The following is a 21,569-nucleotide window of genomic DNA, read 5'->3' on the forward strand; positions in this document are numbered from 1 at the left end:
CGGGGCACAAACCCGTGTCCCCTGCATCGGCAGGCGGACTCTCAACCACTGCGCCACCAGGGAAGCCCTTCCTAATCTTTTTTAATCCATGAATCACATCCCAGGTTCTTTTGGTCATGTCTTCTTGTACCCCATACCCCTTAATTCCAGCTTAAGGATTTTCTATTTGAAGATTTTTAAAATTAATGTTTTGTTTGTATAAATACTTCATAAGAGTTGAACACACACTATCTTAAACTATCATTATATACTTGTATTATTTGTTTTACCAGATTTTAAGAGCATTAAGCTTTCTATTACTAATTAATTTTCTGTATTTCCCAGAAATTACTCTAGTGCCTTACACATAGTAGTGATGAGTACAATCTGTTGAACAAATGAAAAAATGTTTATAATATAGGGCTAGTGTTTGAAGTTGATCCCCTTTAGATAGCAGCCAATGGCTGTGCCGGGAATTTCTGAACTGCTGGAATCAGGGGGTATAAATCTTGGTAGCTTGGAACTAGAAGGTGAGTCTAAACCAAAGATGATCAGGTTGTAGTCAAATGCCAGAAGGCCAGACACATGCATCAAGTAAAAAGATCCAAAGGTCAAACCTGAGATGAAATGTAGAGCAAAGGGTATGGAATCAGGCAAAGACGCAGTAGAAGCAACAACAGTTTAAAACAGGTTGATGGGGATCTGGGATAGTGGACTTCATCACACTTACCAAATCAAAATGAGTGGTTTGTTGGTACAATGGAATTGCCTAAGAATCAGAAGTTGGGCTGGCAGCTATTTATCATTTCTAGCAAAGAAACACATACATGGAAATAAATTTATGATAGCAAACATAGTAAAATATAAACAGGCCTGCGTTGAGGGGTAGATTTAATTTGAGCTCCATTTTCTTGCTTCTGCCCTGTCATCTCAATTTATTTCACACCTTTGCACAAGTTCACATCCGAGTTCTAATGTATTTTTTGATTCCTTTATATTATGGATAAAGAAAAACATTTTAAGAGATATAGTATCATAGTACTCAATACCAAATAGAAAAATTCAGAAAAAAATTTTTGCTATAGTTTTTAGACTTTTAATCTACCAATCAGTAAAGCTACAATAAGAAAACTATACCTAATAACCATTGATTTTCCTACATTGACTGTTCATGGACTGGAAAATTCCAAGAATATTTCACAAAGGTTTAAAAAAATTTAATGTAAATTAAAAAAATCCTAATTATAAGAAATGCATATTTTATTATTGAGAGCTCTGAAGAATTTAATTCCTACAACCTACCTTGCCCTATAAACCATTTGTTTTGTTTGCCTGTCAATCTGTGAGGTTGGCGTGAGGAGCAAAAACGCACAGTGTTTCCTTGTACTAATTAGCAGCAAGCATTGTGGCAAAAACAAACGTCCACATGAAAAGCACAGCAAAATTCACTTTAAATCCTACTGTAATTATGCAAAAGTCCTTTCATGAAGTCCTCTACAAAAGTCATCTGCATTTATTTTTATTGTAAAATAAGTTTTATTTTGAATTAAATGCTGAATGAAGTATACTTTTAAAACCTATGTTATTCTTCCTGATATTACTGAGAGAAGGATAAACTCCCATATTAATTTCTTTAAAATTTAATATTTGGCAAGCAACATAGAAGAGCAGGAAGATCACTTACCAAGGAGCTACGTTACCTGGGTCCCACTTACACTTGTGGTCTTAGGCAAGTTATTTATTCTAAGTCTCAATTTCCTCATAATAAAATCTAAAGACTTGAATTAGTTCAGTGGTTCTTGCAAGGAAGATGCTTTGGAACTGCCTGTGGATATTTCTGACTTGGTAGATGTGAGAAGGGAGGGCCTGGGTAACTGTGACTTTATAATATTTCATAAGTGATTCTAATGCATATTACTGCCTAAGAACCAATGGTCTAAATAATTTCTTGGGTCCTTTGTGATTCTAAAACTCTACTTTTTACATCCAATCAATGGACTTTTAACAGCTCCTAGCTTTCATCATTATTCTCTTCTTAATAAGTGTATTTTAGGAAATAGAGAAGCTGTAATTATTATTATTAATAATAATTTATTCTAAATTATGAATAATAGCTTACAGTTACTGAGTGCTTACCAGTTCTAAGATATTAACTCATTTAAAATATGTAATTTAATCCTCACAATCACACTGTGAGGTAGGAACTAGTATTATTATCTGTATATTACAGATGGGAAAACTGAGGTACAGAAAGTAATTTGCCCAGAATCACAGAGCAGGTAACTAGGGAAATTGGGCCGGAGAGCCTGAACTCTTAACCAGTATGCTACGCTGCCATGCAATAAATGAACTATACGTACAAACATACCTAGCCCTGTTCCCCATACACACAGCACTGCTTTCCCTGCTACTTTTGGGGGAAACAAAGGGTGTGTTTTTAGAAATTTGTGGGATCAGAAATGATGAAAAGGGGAAGCTGGGAAAGGCAAGAATGAAATGACTTAAGTGAGCTGAGCCTAAGACCCCTGTCCTGAGTGACAACAACTAGAGACAACTTGGATTCACAAAGGCCTCTAAAAAGGGTAATTACGTGTAGGAATGATTCCCCTTCCGTTATCATTTCATTCCATAATGTTTAAGACATGTTCTTTTTGACTGATCAAATATTAATTTTAAAAACATTAGAAATTTACCTTATTGGATGGACTAGACCCAAAACCATAAAGTAAAACAGGAAAGTAAGTACAAAAGCCAAGTTAGAGAGTCAGAGAGGGTAATAATTGAAATGATCCAGCCTAATACTAATTTTTGGTATACAAAGAATTTATAACACTATACCTTGGCTTATTAAGTATGAGATTCAGATGGTAGAGACTAATACATTATAAGGATAACCTTCTCTTCCCAACAGTATAGATAAAGAATAATCTAGCTGAGGTTGGTGGTCCTGAATTTACAGTGTTAAATGCCAATCTGCATAGCAGTTATTTTTTCTGTCTGGGTGCACTCAGTAATCTGGGAGCAGATACCCAGTTAGAGCTGTTGTTTTGTCAGGTAAGTGATATCAGGGCAACAGGGCAAAGGAGATGTGGTTCCTGGCAAGAGAGTGGTAATTTAAAATAGAACGCAGCAGGAGATGAAAGAAGTGAAGGCAGGAGAAGGCTGATAGGGAATAAGAAGAGAAGTCTATGGACTGGAGGTCCCAAGTCAGAGAAACCTGAGAAGGGTGAGAGGCTGCAGCAGAGTGAGGAAGAGTACTGGAAATGAGATGTTAGGGAACTGAGAATGGCTGTGCTGGGAGTAACTGAGTGACAGAGCTAGGATGAAAGTTCTGGCCAGACAAAGTCAAGTCTGCATTTATGAGGTTAGAGGTGAAACAGACTGGGTGTATGACAAATCCAGGAAGTGGCAATAGAAGCGAGCGGGTGAAGATCACATCAAGGAACTCTGAGGCTGGTGCTGGGTGAGCTCTCTACTTGGGTGATGAATTCACTCAGGATGACGGGAGGAACGCAGGTAAAGAGGAGGACGTAAGCCACGTGTCATAGTCATTAATAAATTAAGTCTTGCAAGCCTCTGAATATGCTTAGTACAGGGGACTGGGTATTCGAAAAAGGTATCCTTCCCCCTTATCTATGAGTTTTCTTAAGACTAATCTTTGTTCTACTTTTTAGATTTGGCAAGAACCTCTGCTTCACATTTTCATCTTAAGGAGAGGTCTTCTCTGCTAAAGTCGAATGGAAAATGAAATTACCTGCTAATTCAGGCAAGAAAAATCTCAGCTCCCTACTCTCATAAATTTGTGAAAATAAATTGTTTAAAAACAAATTACAACTCAGTTGCCCTAGTTCTGGTTTGAAAACATCTGGTGAGACCACTGGTTACAGTTTCCCACTACCCTTTTTTTTTTTTTTCTTTAGGTATAAAAACACACATACAAAGGTTTCTTATAATCTTGAAAGAACAGGGTGGCATGCTATTTACTGACAGGCTGACCTTTACACAAAGAACCCCAACCTTCAACAAGCTGAAATTACTGTTACAGATGCCTTCAGAATATTGTCTTCTTCAGAAAGCATCATGTTTTGTCCAAGTCATACAGAAGTGGCTATATTATGGACACCATTTGGTCACCAAATGGTGCAAGGCAGAGGGCAGGGGAAAATTATTTCTGCAGTACCAACTATAAGTCTGATACTGTACAAGGAAAAATAGGAAATGTCAAATATGATTCCTAATGTCAAGAAACTTACAATTTACTTGTCAGTTACATAATACTTTAGCCCAGAGCTATGTCTTACATTTTTTTGAATCGCTCACAGCATCTAACACAGGACTTTATAGATATCAACAAGAAGTTAATAAAAAGTTAAAACAGCAATACAAAGTGTTTAGAATTAAGTAATAAAGTCATGTTTAATATAAATGACCAAGAGAAAACAGTTGAGCTTGTGTCATGGCAATCTATGAAAAATCTTGCTCCTATTCTAATTTTATATTTTTATTTTGAACATGTACTGACACAGGAAGGTCCCTATTCCTACTCATTGAAATCTTCAGGGAAGAAAAGAGCCAGGTCAGCTATCCTTAGAGGAAGGAATTGGAGGTCAGGCTTATCCTGCACTAGGGCATCAAAAGTAACTGAGTCCTTACCTGCAACCTTTCTCAGATAGTCAAGGAAACCAGCCTTGAGCAATAGCTCTTCTAAGCATGCAAAACTATAGGTCAACCTGTTATTGAAACCCTTTCCCTCTTGGGTTCTTTGATTTTACATTATATTGTTATCCTTCCATTCACTTATCAAAAAATTATTGAGCACCTACTATATATCAGTGATGTGTTCCTATCTATTATTTCTGATTCCTTCACTACCTCTTCATTTTTCTACCCTACCACTCACACTTTCTCAGTCCTCAGGTCTATTCTTTTATATCATCTATCTATCTATCTACCTATCTAGTCCTTCAGAAAGTGTACCAGTTCTCTGAGGTTCCCAGCCTTTAGGCTGATATCTCCCAACTTACATATCCAACATACAAGATGGAAGGTCTTTTTTTTTTTATACAAACTATTCTTTTATTTATTTTTAAATTTTTATTGGAGTATAGTTGCTTTACAATGTTGTGTTAGTTTCTACTGCACAGCAAAGTGAATCAGCTGTACATATACATATATCCCCTCTTTTTTGGATTTCCTTCCCATTTAGGTCACAAGATGGAAGGTCTTAAACATCCTGCTACTACTGCTACACCTCACTGATCATTCCTTCTGAGTGTTTCCTGCTGACATCTCTTTCTCTAGGGAAGTACTAGGTTCTGAAATTTTTTCAACACTCTTAGTTTGTCTTTTCACTCTGTACTCTATCCTTACACAATTTCATCTCCCTCTCCGTCAATCGCTAAGTTTAAGAATGAATATTTCTATTCTCGCTCTTTCCATGCTTTAGGTCTTCATCAAGCCTGTTGCCCTTACTTTTATCTGGGTAACTCCTCTTCCTCTTTATTTAAATATTCGCTTAAAGTCATATTCTTCATTAAAGTCTTTATTCTTCTCTCTAGGCTAAGTTGGACAGCTCTGCCATGTGACTTTATGTCACCCTGTCCTTTTCTTTTGAAGTATTTGTCATCTCAAATAATCTGTTTAATGGCTGTCTTGTCCACTAGACCAAGGGTCAGTAAACAATAGTCCATGGATCAAACCCAGTCCCCCCGCCTGTTTTTTAAATAAAGTTTTATTGGAACCCAGACACTCTTTCCTATATGTATTGTTGATGATTGCTTTTGTGTTTCAATGGCAAAGTTGAGTAGTTGGGAGAGAGACCGTATGGCCTGATAAGCCTACAATTTATCTGTCCCTTTACAAGAAATTTGCCAAACCCTGCACTATACTATTAGCATGAAGGCTGAAATCATGCCTGTCATTCTCACTTCTATATTCCCAGCACCTAGCATAATACCTGGTACATAAGTATTTTTGGACTACTTGTATTTCAGCCTCAAGCTTTAACCCATCTTGTCAGTGATATGAATGAGATCACATTAACTGGCCTGTGTTTATAGAAGCATTATAATCACTGCTTATCCAGATAATGATTGCAGTATTCTAGTCCAAGGCAGGTACAGAAATTAATCAAATAAAACACAAATGAATGGATTATTGCAACCACAGGTAAGTGCTCTGGAGAAAAAGAAACGCAGTACAATTCGAGTGTGTAACAGAGAACCATAATCAAATATATAGCTTGGGAAGGCTTCCCTGAGGAAGTGACCTTTGACCTGAAATTTATTTTTTACTTTTTAAAGATCTCTCTTTTTAATAAATAAATAAATAATTAATTAATTATTTTATTTTTGGCTGCATTGGGCCTTTGTGGCATGTGGGATCTTTCTGCTGCAGCGCATGGGCTTCCCTCTAGTTGTGGCACCCGGGCTCCAGAGCGTGTGGGCTCTGTAGTTTCAGCATGCGGGCTCTCTAGTTGAGGTGCGTGGGCTCAGTAGTTGTGGTGCATGGGCTTAGTTTCCCCGAGGCATGTGGGATCTTAGTTCCCCAAACCAGGGATCAAACCCACGTTCCCTGCATTGGAAGGCGGATTCTTTACCACTGGACCACCAGGAAAGTCCCAACCTGAAATTTAAAGAATGAACTAACTGTGCAAAAAGAGGTGGAGAGAGGAAGAGCAAACCAGGCAGAAAGAATATCACATACAATTCTCTCTTCTTTGGAGAGAAAGAACATGGCATGTACTTGAAACTGATGTTCTTGTCAAATAATGAACAATAAAGTAAATTCCTTCAAAGTTAAGAGTAGGATCCAAAATGGAGCTAATCGGTGGGATATTTATAACAGTGTAAAATTTGAAACATTCTGTTATTGGCCGACAGTAGGAAAATGGAAAACTGTTGTATGTCCATGGCACAGCATATTATGTATCCATTAGAATAATTTATACGAAAAATTCTAATTTGCATGAGAAATGTTTCTGCTACAATGTAAAGTGAAAAAAACCAGGGGATTATTTCCACTGTGTAATATACTTACAGAAAAATTTTCTAGGAAAAAAGGGGCTAAAATGTTAATCATGACTGCCTTTGGGTGGGACTGAGTGTCCTATATTTTCTTTATGGTTTTCCATAATTTCTTTCCTATGCATTTCAAACCTTTAAGATTGGAAAAATATATTTTATTGAGAAAATAAGGAAATATAAGTGTTGGTCTGTGACCTACACACCTGACAGTAAATAGTCTTTCCTGGTCCCTGGAGGGATGTAAAATTAGGATCAAAACCCAGGGGAGCTCATTGTCAATAACAAAAATTATTAGCGGACGTTTTCCTGGAATGTGATTTAAGCTGTGAATATGTAAGTGCAGTGGGGACTTTGGGGCCAGGGAAAACCAGCCTGAGATATGCTGCTCTACAGACACACTGCTTCTGAGATTTTGAATCCTGATTATTTAAACTGAGAACTTAATCTAATCTTACTCTATGTGTGTTTGGTTTCTTCCTGCCTAGTCATGATCCATCAGAAATGCCCCAATATCAGTTCTGGACATGTAATTTAAATGAGGGTCCTGGAAAGCTCAATCACCAATTCTAATATTACTCTATTCTGAAAGCTTCTTTTTTGTTTCTCAAACATCATCTTTAATTTATAGGCTCAATGGTCTCTCCCTTAAAACTATTACTGCTAATTTATGGAAGTGGAAGAGTTGAGAGTTGTTTTTTCAAAGTGTTGCTTCTCCCTGTAACTGAGTAGATTAACTGGTTAAAAAGATAAGAACAGAGAGAAATTCAGCTCTCACCACAATGATTAATTTGACTTTCCTTTAGTTTCTTTTAAAAAGAGACATAAAACCCCATTCTTTTAGTCAAAAAATATTTTATCATTCAGGCAATACATATTTATGTGTCTACCTTATACCCAGACAGCTGCTATGAATATATTGGGGGAAACCTGCATGAAGTCTTTTGAGAGTGAGGAGAGCTGATGGCAATTGCCTCCAGAGTTTGCCATACTTAATTAGGTCTTCCAAATCCCTTCTGGGAGGAAATGAGTTTCTTTACCATCATGGTTTCATAGAGGTCAGACACTGTATGAAGGATTGGGTAAAAATTTACCTTAGAAAAGATCAACTACCATTTATATGCATATGACACCTAAAACCCACTGATCCCCTTTAAACTTTCATCCCAAATGTTTGTTTCATCACCAAGGTAGGTGGTATTATTTTTCTGACAATGGAAAAAAGGTCACCATAATTCTGCTCTCCCAGGTATGAGAATTTTGAAATCTTTTTAACTCAACTCTGTATTTTGCTCTGCTTGAGAATCCATAGCAAAAATTGCACATGACCTTTCCAGGATCTGCAATGATCATGGTTCTAGCTGCAGACAGTGGAGTCCACTAAAGGAGTTCAGTAGAGAGAAGTAACTCCTCTTTGGGGGGCGCTTAGAAATGTATGAGGGTATTTTTATCACAGTGGCATGTAGTGCCCAGGGGCCAGGGATGTTAAATATCCTGCACAATAAAGAATTGTTTCATCCAAAATATCAGGAGAAACCCCCTTGAGAAACACTGAGCTCAGGGTCAACTTCATGGCATGCAAACTGTGCAGTCATACAGGGCCCTCTGCTTGCTTTAATGGTCTGCAGTTACCATTCTGAAAATCTTAATACTTTTATGTTTGAATGTCTGTTTTATAAAAGAAGTGGTACAATGGATCATACCTGCAAGCAGAGGAGGCAATCTGTTTGTCTTCTTGCTTACTACCCAGTTTGCATACAGTCTGCATAATGCCTCACAAGCACAGGATGCTGGTGAACCTAAGCATACAGGAGCTCTGGGAGTTACAAAGTGACTACAAGGCAAACATGTTATATCTATGACTGATTTAGTGGAGGCGCTGACAGTTCCAAGAGACGATGCTTTCCATTTCAACCAGAACTTGCTTCAGGTGCAAAAAGAAGGTAATGGCATCCTAAGAAATACAAGTGACCAAAGAATTCTATCGTAGCCTTACTTGTGTGTGTTACTTCCCTGTATGACCATTTACACTGAAAATGATGACATAGAAGGAAGGGGAAAGGCAGGGCAACCCATAGTTCCTTTCCCTTCAGTCCTTCCTTACTCAGGTTGGTAGGATATGTGCATATCAAGAAGGGAAAGAAAAACAGCTGAGTTAGTTTTGTGCTGCATTTACACTGTTCTGATAAGCAAAAAATACATCCTCATGGCATGTACAAGCTACGAAATATGAATTGTGTCGTTTTGGTGATTTCATGTACGAGTTAAATGCTCTTATATTTGCATTTATAAATGGCACTGCACAATATAACGAGAAATGGTAAAATTCATTCTAATAATTTAAAATTCTAATTTTTCTTAGAATGACATTAAAAAGCAAATTAAAAAACAGCATGACAGGCTGAGGGAGAGATGACGGAAGAAAGAAAAAGCTTTGTATTTTAGTACATATAATGGCACTTGTTCCCTGCTTTTTGAACAGGGGCCTTACATTTTTCATTTTGCTCTGGGCTCAACAAATTGTGTAGCTGACTGTGACTGAGCTAGTTTAAGCAGAAAGGGATTAAAGGATGGTATTTAGCTCATAGATCTCTGAGAGAACCAGAGAACCAGGCTTGGATAATACATGGCTAGAAACAACATCCAGGAAAAACCAAACCGGGAAGAACACTCATCCCACATCACATCCGCTATTCTAGCAGAAAGCCATCCTAGCACTACTTGCCAGTCAGCACCTATGACTCTCAAAATGGATGCCAGAACTCCTCCCCAGCTACCCAGAAGAACCAGACACCTCCACCACGGTGTTTGCCAGAAAATCCCATCTCCCTGAGTGCAACTGAGGCATCACGTTGCTCATTTTCAGATCTACGTCTTGAATGGGTGCATCTGATTGCTGGAAACTAGGTTACATGTAGTGAAACGCTGAAGCCAACATATAATTATTAGCATCTTCTCCAACTAACTCCCCATGCAGTGAAGTCCCTTTGGTAGCTTGGGAGTATTCACACCATGAAAATGGGTCAATGCTACAAATCAGGTTCTTTCCCCTCCTCCAGCCATTGTTAATGATTTACTAGCACACCACTCATCCATGCCAGTACTCTAGTATTTTTTAATTTTCTAGCTTCTAAAGTACAGAAGAGCAAGCTAGAAGGGGGGCTGGATAAGTGTTGAATAAGCCATCTTATAATATCTGCCAAAAAATTATGGTATCCATTGCCTTGTTCTAGATTATAAATTGCTAACAGACATTGAACAGTATTGGTACAGAAGGCTGAGCAGGTTTTACTAAAGGCATGACATGATGAGTATAGGTTAATGAACTAGAAGAGATAATAAAATGTCACTTGATATGACTGAAATATATTTCTATGATGCTGGACTATAAACTCTCTAAGGGCAGGAACCATGTCTGTTTTGTTTCTCGCTATATCTCAAATCACCTGGCAAATAGTCACTCAACATTAACAGCAATAACAAAAACAGATGCTTTAAGTTTGTTAAGTATAGAGTTCAATTTCGGCATTTCTCATATTGTATGTAGATAACAGTTCCAAATGATTTTACTGTTTTCAGATGAGTTAAATTTCTGGATGTCAAAGTTTATTATGATACTTTCACATAATCTCATTTGATTAAGCCTTACAACATCCCTGAAAAGTTAAAACAGGAATTACTATCCATTTCATAGATGAGAAAAAAAAAAACCCCAAAATAGTTATCTTTCCAAACTCATTTACCTAGTAACTGATGGTTTAGTTTTTCATTCTCTGACTCAAAATTCCAGAGCTCTTTCTTACCTCAGGAGAATATAATTATAAAACACATTTGATAATGATTAATTAGGGGGTACTGTCAGGTTTTCAATTTGAACATTAAGTTAAATTTTATTACATGCAATGGACACAATATCTTAATTTCATGCTGCAAATGTTTTTCTTCAAGAGTGAACATTCTTTCCTTGGAGTTCTAGAAGGATTTGAATGATGGTTGCAACTGCCTTTTTTTAAAGTAAATGAGTTGATTCAAGAGGTAGGAGGAAAGAAACCCTTTTCTAGAAATAGCTAATCTGTGAATCTCATACTTTTACCTTTCTCTAGTTAGGAATAATATAATTTAAATGTTATGGATGTACTTTATAATATAGTACAGGGATGCTCGATTTTATATTACTTAAGAATCATGACAGTGGTGGGTGGTCCAGGCCCCATACCCCAAAAATGTGATTTAGTAAGTGCCAAAATATTAAAGAACACACTAGTACCATGAAATACTGTGAGAATCACTGGTACTGTGCATCTGATATTCAGCTTGTACAAAATATTTTACCAGAAAATGCATTTAGTATGGTAGTCCTATTTTTAAGTCACTTCTATACCTTTCTAAAACTAAAATCAACTTAGATTTTGCCTCTTAAAATATTAAGTAAGGTCCTGTATATTAGTAGAAATCTTGCCACCTATGTTTACAATCATGCTCTCAGGTTGAAAACTGCAAGCTAATTTGCTGTGGTAATCAGTCTCGAATCCCTCGGGACATAAACTCTTATTAGCATTATATGTTATGGGATTTATAGACAGCTTACCAGTGATCTGTCCCTCTGGGCCTTTTGATTTTCCTACTTTAAGAACCACAATGGTTCCAAATGAGGATCTCTCACACCACTTCAAATATACGGCAACCTACTAACCATTAAAATAACACCTGTATAATACACGTGTGAAAGAATGATCTCTAATTTGAGTAGATTGAAAACGATTGTCAAAAGTCCTAATTCTGTGGCATATTTCAAACTTGAAACCACGGTTTCTGCCTTCTACTGCTTCAATCTTTTTGATGGGAAGAAACCCTAATGGATTTTTAAGTGAAACTCTCGTTGCACGGATGAGGAAACTGAGGCCCGAAGAAACCAAATTATTTGTCCAAGGTCACGCCCAATATTAGTGACCAAGTCAGACAAAAACCTAACGGTTCTAATATAATGGTCAAGCCAGCTGCATCTGTTACTACCCTTTTTTTGCTCTCCGTTTCACAACTGCACCCCTATTTCCCCCTCCCCCCCCGCTTTTGGATAAAGTTGTTTTGTCTAACGGTCCTCCCCCACCTCCTTTTGCTTTTATGCCTTAGGATAGTAAAACCTTACACAAACTGTTAATGAATAACACTGGGAGTCCACATCTGACGTGGTGACTTTCTTGGGCCTTTTTCTTCGGCCGAAAATTTCGCCGAAAGGCTCTTAATCCTACGTTCCGCGGGGAAGGGAGGGGAGGAAGGGGAGGAGGGAGGTCACTGGGAACTGACAAGTCCTTACATGTCCAGGCGCGCGACCGGGACGCAGCCTATGGGTCCTAGGAGGAAACCAAGGAAGGACATACTAGGGCGAGAGGGGAGGAAAGGGGCGGGAGAGAAACACCGCGGTGGGAAATCCCTGTGCACTGCATCTGCCAAGCCCTGGCAAACCTAAGCAGAGCTAAGCGTGAATAAAACTCATTAAGCGGCCGGGCGCAGACACTGCAGAACAGCTGCTGAAAAGGGGGCGCGGTGGCTCGCGCCGCATGTGGGGGAACGAACGGCTGGGCGGCTCTTTTATAGGCCGAAGCCCGCGCTCGCGCGCCCCCGCCCCTCGCACCGCCCCTGGGCCACGCGCGAGGCCGCTGCGTTACCTGAGAAGGGCCGGCTGCGTCCGCCGCCCGCCCTCCCGCGAGGCTTCAGCGGCACGAGGGCTGCGCCTCGCCTCCCCGCGGGCGGGTTTTCTTACCTTGTAAAAAGCCGTTTCCGCGGCTGCCCCCGCCTACTCTGCAGGATGTGAAATGGCGGTCGGCGAGGCGAGCGCGATCACCGCGGCTCCGGCCAGTCCCGCCTAGCCACCGAAACGGCCCTGAACACTGGCGCCCCCCTCCCGCCTGGCCCTCCGAGCCCATCCATGACATCGGCGCTCCGCCGCCCCGTCCCTCCGCTGCCCCTCACCCAGGTAGCCGTGCCCACCGGCCGAGTCATCGATCCCCCGCGCCCTGTGCTGGCCGAGCTTTCCGGCAGCCTCAGCTCTCGCTGCGTGCCCGGGGGCGGGGGAGAAAACACCTACTCGGCCCCCGCCTGGATGTCCCGCTGGGGTGCCCTCCCGGTTCCCTCCCTTTCCCGCCGCTTCCCCTCCCCCAACTACTCACAGCCCTCTCTTCGCCGCACACACAACCCCCCTTCTTCCCTCCCCCAGTGGTTGCGTCCGTGACATCATCATCATGGCAACAAGAGCTGCAGCCTGGGACGGAGGAGCCCGTGTGATTCCCGGCGGCGGCGGCAGTGGCGGCAGCAGCAGCAGCAGCACCAGCACCGACGAAAGCGCGAGGGCTTCCTTCCTGTCGCCCCTCGCCGGGTGCTCCTGAGGAGGCGGCGGCAGCAGTGCCCACACCGCCCCGCCCGCCGCCGCTGTTCGCCGTGTCTGAGTGTGAGGGGAGGGGACCGAACCGCGGAGAGGAGGGGGCGCCGCCGCCACCGCGGCTGTGGGGCCGCCGCTGCGGAAGGAGCCGCCGCTGCTGCTGCCGCTGCCAGGTCTCTAGTGAAGAGGAGGTAGTGGCGGCGGCGGCGAACATGTTTTCAGTGAGGATAGTGACTGCCGACTACTACATGGCCAACCCACTGCAGGGGCTGGATATCTGCCAATCCCCCCTCACCCAGGCCCCTGTCAAGAAGGTGCCGGTGGTGCGAGTCTTCGGAGCGACCCCGGCAGGTAAGCGGGCGGGAGCGGCGGACGCCCGGGGCAGCCCTCCCCGCCGCGCACTCGCGCGCACGCCGCCGGTCCTCTCCGCAGACCGCTGCCGCGTCTTCCCTCCCCTTGGCCCTCCTCGCCTTTCCTCCCGAGCCTGACGAGAGGCGCAAAAATGGGGGTCTGCGCGGGCGTTGCGCGCCGCCCCCCGCATGCCACCTCAGGCGGAGAGGCGGCGGGCGCCGAGTGTTTACACTGCGTGCGGCGGTCGGGAGTCGGGTCCGCACTCGGGGTCGCGGGCAGGCGGAGCGGGCACCACTCTCGCCCCGGAGGATGGGTCAGGTGGCCGCGCCATGTCCTCCGTGAACGGGTGCGCCGGCCCCGCTCTGAGGTCGGTCGCTGGTGGGACCGCGGACACCCTCTGCGTCTCCCAAGTTCCCCTTGCTGGAAATGGCTTTCAGAGGAGTGGGGAAGTGTCAGCTCTGTTGTCAGTCGCTCCTCGTCGCCTCTTCTCACCAGCGCTCTCCTCTGCCCCTTCTGGAGATGCTGTGGGCTGAAGAATGGTGCCTGGGGCCAGATAATCTTTCTTGTTGAAGTGACCATGTGGTTCTGCTGTGAATGCAGGTCGTAACGCCTTAGAGTTTAAAGTAAAGCCTCAGAGTCTGGGGGACAGGGCTGCGTCCCCAGGTGCATTGCTTTCAGGGAAATGTGTATCCACGGAAGTAGGTAATGCGTGTTTATGTTGCCCAACGTATAACATCCCACTTAATAGCGTGAATTTCATAGGAACCACATCTAACTCCAGCAACGCAAACATTAAAAAAAAAATGCCCCTGTGCTGGGGTGTAGCATTGCATTTTAAATACACGTACATCTAAGACAAAAACAATTTTGAAGAACCAGTGGGGTGGGGAGACAAGCTACGTTCTCAAAAGCTCTTGGGGATTTATGATAATGTAAGTAGGATAGTGGCCACATTTACAAGGTTTTTAATTGTTTTGTTTTTCTACATGCTTTGAACTGCCTTTGTGAAGTAATGGAGCTGCCTCCTAGAAAGAGATGCTCTTACCTCTAGCTATGTACTGCCCTTTGGGATTTTAGATAGCGTTTGCCACTTGATGCTCCTTGCCCTAGTCACCATTCATCTTATTACTGCAGTCAGTTTTCCTGTGGGCTATCAAGATAATAGCACTTTCCCAAACACAAGCACTCATTCTAAGCAGTTATCTTTTAATGTGAATTCTTTTCGTTAAAAATTTCAGTGTTGTTAGTGAGATTTGATAGAATGCTTCTTTTTAAAACAGTGAAAAAGATTTTGATGATATGGACTTTTTAAGATGGGGCATTTGGGTGCTGTTAACAATTTGTTGAAAGTGTAACACCTGAAACTTTGGAGGCTGGAGAACAGAGGCAATAAAGAGTTCTGAAGGATAGATTTTCTGCCCTTTTAAATATAGTGGTGCTGTCTTTGTTTCTAACTGGAATTTCAGTGTAATATACTGTTGTTGTTTTTTTTCACTTCAGGTGCAGAGAAGGAATAAGATAGGGATGTTGATATAGCTCTGTTCAGCCAGATTTTGAAAATTTAAAGGGACATGCTAATAGGATATACTGTGGCATTGCTGTGTATTACAGTTTGTATGGTTTGGGTTACTTTTCTACACATAGTTTTTTTTTTTCTCTGCACAAGTCATTAAATATGTATCCCTGAGTGATTTGCAAGCTCTGTTTTATAGGAAAGTTTTGTTTGTGGAAAAAAAGTGAATTTCAGAGTGAGCTAGGAGGAATTTTATTATGTGAAAAAATATTCTTTAAAAAATAAAGAGTATGGTGTACTTTTGTGTTTCTCAATATAAAAAAAAAATAGAAATGTGAACTAGTTTATAAAAAGAAATACGTGTTTCTTCCTCTTGGACATCTTACAATAGATTACCAGCATCTCCCCCTCCCACCCCTTAAAAAAAACTGGATTAAAAAATCACTTTGAAATGTATAATGTAAATCAATATAAAAGTTAGACCTTTTTGTACATACATTGAAAGATATAAAACCTGATACAGAGAAATCCAAACTTCAAGTTGTTAAGGATAATTGAATTGAGTTTGCTATAAATATAGTTCACAAACATAAATTTTTGTTTCCTCAAAAGGTGAAAAATTTTGACATCACTGGCATACATTTAGAGTTTACAGCTTTCAGAATCAAGCCAGCATTTTTAGCATGTCAGAAACTCCCAGTAAAATTAATATTAATTGAACATAAGTAAAAACTGTACAATTATCTGCTTCTGAATTCTCTCCCCAAAGAAAAGTAGTCCAGTCCACCTAGTAAAATAAATTTTGAAAATAATTAATATAAAAAAGAAGTCAATTTGGCTTAGTAAAAGTCTGAATGCTAGAATTTTTAATGAAGACAGATTTGTTTGAAAGCACAAACTATATATATCTACTAATTAGTAAAATTAATGAAAAATTGTAACACATGATAAATCTATGTTAGAGTGTCATAAACTTAAGTCTTTCATACATAGGAAATTTTGGAAGTCCTCAATTCTTTACCTTGGTTTGGAGAAAATATTTTTTTTTTTTTTTTTTTTTTGAAAATATGTTTTTAAACTGAGTTTGCTTTTCAAATGAAGTTGTGAAAAATAACAGCAGAAGAAATTTTCTCCCAAATAAAATGACCATTTCAGATTTATATTATAAATTTTGAACTGATTGGTTTATTACATTTTTACTAGTTCAGTTTTCCTATTATTGCATGAAAAGTATTTTTCTGCTTTAGAAAACAGTCCAGTTGACTTCTGATTGTCCTGTGTTTTGAGGGAATATTTGAGTAATTTAAGAAATAAATTGTCTTAGGTTTAAGAGCTCTCATATCTTAAGTTGGTGAAATTTGAAAATGTATTTTAAAAAGTGGTACATTCAAATTTGAATGATAAATCCTGACTAACTGATTTAATCCTTTGGTGATTGAGGATATTGGTTCCTGAGAGAATCAATTAAATTTTCTATATATAAGTGATGGAATTATTTTTAAAAAACCAAAAACCTCTTCTGCTTTTCTTTCACTCATTTAAAAATGTCTTGAATATTGTTTTGACATACAATGTATTTAGCAATATAACAATTTTTTGGTAACTTGTTTTAGTGGTGGGAAGCAAGGTTATAAATAACTAAAGTACAGGACAGCGTTTTTTCGCTTAGATTTGAATATGGGTATGAGTGCTCTGGGAATTCACTTCAAATAAAATCCTAAGGCTTTATTGTAAGGACCTGACTCAGGTGGATCTGGGAAGCTGCCCAGTTACCACATACTAACTCTTGCTTATTAGTTGCCTGATGTAACTCATTTCATGTTGAGCTTAGCTTTCTCAGTTTTCTCAACATCAATTTAAACAGAATTATCCTTTCAAAAAGCTTCCCTGCTGAGATGCAGAGTAGGAGTAAATAGAAGAGTGTGAGTGAGATGTTCACATAGCAAGTAATTAAACAAAGTAGGACAAACAGACTATAGAGGGAGCTGCTTGACTTTAAGATTACTGTAAGGAACTCTGCCATCTCCCCCCCTCTAAGTCTTCCTCCAGCTAGTGAAAATTTTAGTAGATTGTTCTAGATGCTATGAAATCAGGTTATTCAACATAAGAAATTGATAATTCTGAAATGCTGTATAAAGTTACGTAGTTGCATAATCTCACTTTTTGGGTATTTTGGTGGATTGTTAAATAAATTTGAGATGAGTACAATTTTGAAAGCTAAAGCATTTATCAACAACTCAGATTACGAATAATTTCTCTAAAAACAGTCTTGTTCATAGGCTTTTTTTTTTAAACCATTTAAAAATATTTTAACATCACATAATGCCTATTTGATATAAATATTAGAAAGATTTTTCAGGAGCACTACTGAGATTTAGTGATTTACCACAAACAAAATTAGTCAGTTTATTTAGTAGGTATTTGAAGCTTTAGTTGCAAATTTTATTAGTTTTCTGTATTGTGTTTGACTTAAAATAACCATCAGTTAATCAGAAGCTTATTAAGCAGGAGTCCTCTTAAATCTGTGGACACAGTGGAATGTTGTAGTACGTGATTCAGTTCATTCAGTGAACACTTAATGAGAACCTACTGCATATATATTGAGCTATGTTTTAAGTGCCGTCGTTATGAACAACTTTTACCCTCCAGAAGCTCACAGTGTAGGAGGGATGATAGACATGTAAACATAAGTCAAACATAGTTTAATTGGAATATAAAAGAAATGTGTGTAAGACAAAGTGAGGACTCAAAGGAGGACATGTTCATTGACCACCTAGCAGGCAAAAAGGGGAGTCAGGGAAGGCTTCATGAAGGAAGTATGGATTAAGTCATTTTAAAGCAATTTCAAAAGAATATTAAAATTCTGATAGAGGAACAGATACAAGGTAATTCACAAATGGAGAGAAAACTGCTCTTGGCTGGGCAGCTTGGCAATGCATATCAGAATCCTTGAAATGTTGTTTTTTGACCCAGTAATTCCAGTTTTAGGGATTTTAATCTGTGAATGTAAATCTTTTGGCAAAATCTGATTATCTTTTGAATCCATCTACTTCTTACATTATCCATCACCACCCTAGTCTAAACTACTAGCATTTTTGGATGCATTTACAATAAACAGCCTCCTAATCTTGGCCTACCCCAATCTATTCTGTTCCCTTCTAATCTGTTTTCTACACTGTAATCAGGGATCTTTTCAAAATGCAAACCTGATTATATCACCATACTACTTGGTATGCTTCAGTAGCTTTCCATTGCATTTAGGATAAGGACAAAGCTACATGTCTTATGTGGTGGCATCTACATGTCTTACAAGGTCTTGCACAGTCTGGTCCCTACCTCTCTATCCAGTCATGGCTTGAGCCATGTCCTTCTTGCCTTGCTCTTTATGTTCCAGCCATATTGACCTTATTTCAGTCCCTTATTCTTGCCATCTCCTCCCTCAATGAGGCCTTTGTACCTGCTGTTCCCTCTGCCTAGAACGTTTTTCCTTTTCCTTCACCTAAACTCCGATTTGTCATTCCTCAGGGAAGCCTTCCATAGACTCTCAAAGCTCCATAAACTCTCCTTCATAGCACTTGCTATAGTTGTAATTTTTATATACATTGGAGATTGTTTTTCCCAGTAATCTCCATAAATGCTGGTAACGCGTTCATTTTTGCTCACCATTATACAGACAGTGCTGACCACAGTGCTTGAAACTCAAGCATTTGTTGCAAGAATTAATCAATAGATGATAGGCATAACAGGGAACAGCCCCAAATGTTCAACAACTGAGAAATGGTTACATAAATTGGGCATATTCATTTAGTAGAATTTATGTCATTAAAGTCATGTTTTCATGATTATAATATAATATATAATAATATGGGAAAATGCTATCAGTATATTATATGAAAAAAATCAGTTTGCAAAATAGTCATTTATGCAGGAAAAATGCACCAGAATATAAAGGTTGGTTATCACTGGCAGGTGTATTTTGTATTTTTCAGATTTTCTTCAGAGAACATGTATTGATTTTATAAATTGGAAAAAGAAACTATACAAAATTAAGGAAAAGCTGTCAGAAATGTGGGAAAAAGACTTGAGGTTGATATTGGGCTCCCAAATAAGTATCAACTAAAATGCATGATGATAGTGTTAAACTTGATTATATAAATTCAGTTTAGGAACTGTAAAATGATTCTTATATTAAAGAAAACCAGTAATTTCTAGTTTTATTATACTCATTTATATGTAAACTGATTTTAATTTTAAAATGTTTTGCAGAGTAGGATGGCTTTGGCACATGACAGCAATGAAACAGAGCAGAGACTCTAATATATGTAAGAGCTTAGTGTATGATAATGGATGCTACCTTTCCTGTCAGTAGTGGAAAGAATTCTTTTTTTTTTTTTTTTTTTTTTTTTTTGCGGTACGCGGGCCTCTCACTGTTGTGGCCTCTCCCGTTGCAGAGCACAGGCTCCGGACGCGCAGGCTCAGCGGCCATGGCTCACGGGCCCAGCCGCTCCGCGGCATGTGGGATCTTCCCGGACTAGGGCACGAACCCGTGTCCCCTGCACCGGCAGGCGGACTCTCAACAACTGCGCCACCAGGGAAGTCCCGGAAAGAATTCTTTAATAAAGTGTTGGCTTCCAGATAAGTGAGAAGATTTAAATGTGAAAACAAACAAAAAACGTAGGATAATTATTTTAATTTAATCTAGGAATGGTGAAGGCCTTTCAAAGTATGAAACAGAACTGAAGCCAGATTGCTGAATTTTACACCGTAAAAATAAAATTCTGTATAATGACAAAAATCATAAAGTTAAAAGTAGACTAGTCAAAATTATTTGTACACTTTTCACAAAGGACTAATTTCCTCTTAATATACAAAGAGCTCCTAGAAAACAATCCAGTAGAAAAAGTGAGCAAAGAGAATTCATATGAAAAGATGTGCAATTTTATTATAATGAAGATGTAAATTAAAGCTACAGCATACCATTTATCACCTATCTAATTAGGAAAGATTGATTACATAGTATAACTTGGGGAGGGTGAGAGGAAGGGGAAATGGGCATTCTCATATATTGCTGGTGGGAGTATAAAATGTTCATTTTCTATGGAAAGCAATTTGTAAATCATGTTCAGAATTTAAAAATGCACGTATATTTTAGTGGTGGTGTTTTTTTTTTTTTTGGCTGTGTCACGCAGCTTGTGGGAACTTACCCTACTAAGGATTGAACCTGGGCCCCTGGCAGTGAAAGCCCAGAGTCCTAACCACTGGATCGCCAGGGAATTCCCTTTTTGTTTTTTTTAATTTCTTTTTTACTTTTTCATGTATATTTTGATCTAGCAACTTCATTCAAGGATTTTATCTTCTAAAAGATATTATATATGTGTCAAATGAGCATATAAGAATATTTGTGGCAGCATTGTTTGTCATTGCAAAAGGTTGGAAACAACCTAAACATAAACCAGTAGGGGAGTAGTTAAGTATTATTATGGCATATCTATTCAATGGAATACTAGGCAGTCCTTAAAATAATGAGGCAACACTATGTGTACTGCTGTGGTGCCATGTCTGATACATTAAGAGGAAAAAAAGCAAGATGCAAGACTCCATGTGTGGTATGCTGCCATTTGTGTGGCTTAAAAAATATATATGTATAAAATATATAAATATATGTAAATAAAAATATAAATATATATTTATAAGTATATATATTGTACACATATATCTGGAAGGATACATGAGAGTTTTGTAACAGTGGTTGCCTCCAGTGAGGGTAACTGGTGGCCTAGAGGACAAAGGTGGGAGTCTAATTTTTTTATAGTTTACTGTTTGGTAACTTTGGGATGTTTTTTGCCATGTGCATGGGATACCTGTTCAGAGTTAATTTTTTTAGGTTATGTTGTGCTTGCAAGAATTGGTAAGGAAGAACAAAAATAAAAGGGCATAGTAGTCCTAAATAGTTGTCAAATGATTACTGCAGTACTGTTTAATTTTAGGTTTTAATTTTACTGTTTAATTTGAGGTCTTCTAATTCAGAGCTTCCAGTTGATGTTATATGGCTCTGGGCGCTAGTGGAGTGGGGTCTGAAGGTAGGGTATGGGGTTCCTGTAAGCAGAGAGCATGATGAGCATAACTAGCAGGTATTGCTTTGTTTGATACTTTAAGTACATTAAAGAAGGTGCTTTACTACTTGGAATCTACTTCAGCCAGCCAGAGTATGCAGCCGCCTCTTGTCAAGAAAGGATCGTGGAGCTGTCATTGGAGTTTGTATTCTGGGTGCGGAGGAGCGTGTCATCCAGTGCAAGGTGCAGCCACTGATGATGAGAGGACTGGGTAG

At 39.4% G+C, this 21,569-nt stretch overlaps 1 protein-coding gene and 1 pseudogene across 2 annotated transcripts in view; both read left to right on the forward strand.

Moving 5' to 3' along the window:
• Positions 1-439: 439 nt before the first annotated feature.
• LOC116763300 lies at positions 440-4,168 on the forward strand (annotated as a pseudogene).
• An 8,592-nt stretch (positions 4,169-12,760) lies between these two features.
• REV3L (REV3 like, DNA directed polymerase zeta catalytic subunit) overlaps positions 12,761-21,569 on the forward strand; it is a 185,883-nt gene continuing 177,074 nt past the window's right edge. The window contains exons 1-2 of one of the 2 annotated variants that reach the window (XM_032650683.1): positions 12,761-12,975; positions 13,216-13,728. Coding sequence is in view for 1 of the 2 variants with exons in the window: in XM_032650682.1 (XP_032506573.1) it covers positions 13,590-13,728 (139 nt within the window). In the remaining variant the exon portion in view is untranslated. The remainder of the gene's footprint in view (positions 12,976-13,215; positions 13,729-21,569) is intronic. The other variant, XM_032650682.1, reaches the window with a different exon arrangement.

The sequence above is a fragment of the Phocoena sinus genome, chromosome 12 (assembly GCF_008692025.1).
Source record: "Phocoena sinus isolate mPhoSin1 chromosome 12, mPhoSin1.pri, whole genome shotgun sequence".
In the NCBI taxonomy this organism is placed as follows: domain Eukaryota; kingdom Metazoa; phylum Chordata; class Mammalia; order Artiodactyla; family Phocoenidae; genus Phocoena; species Phocoena sinus.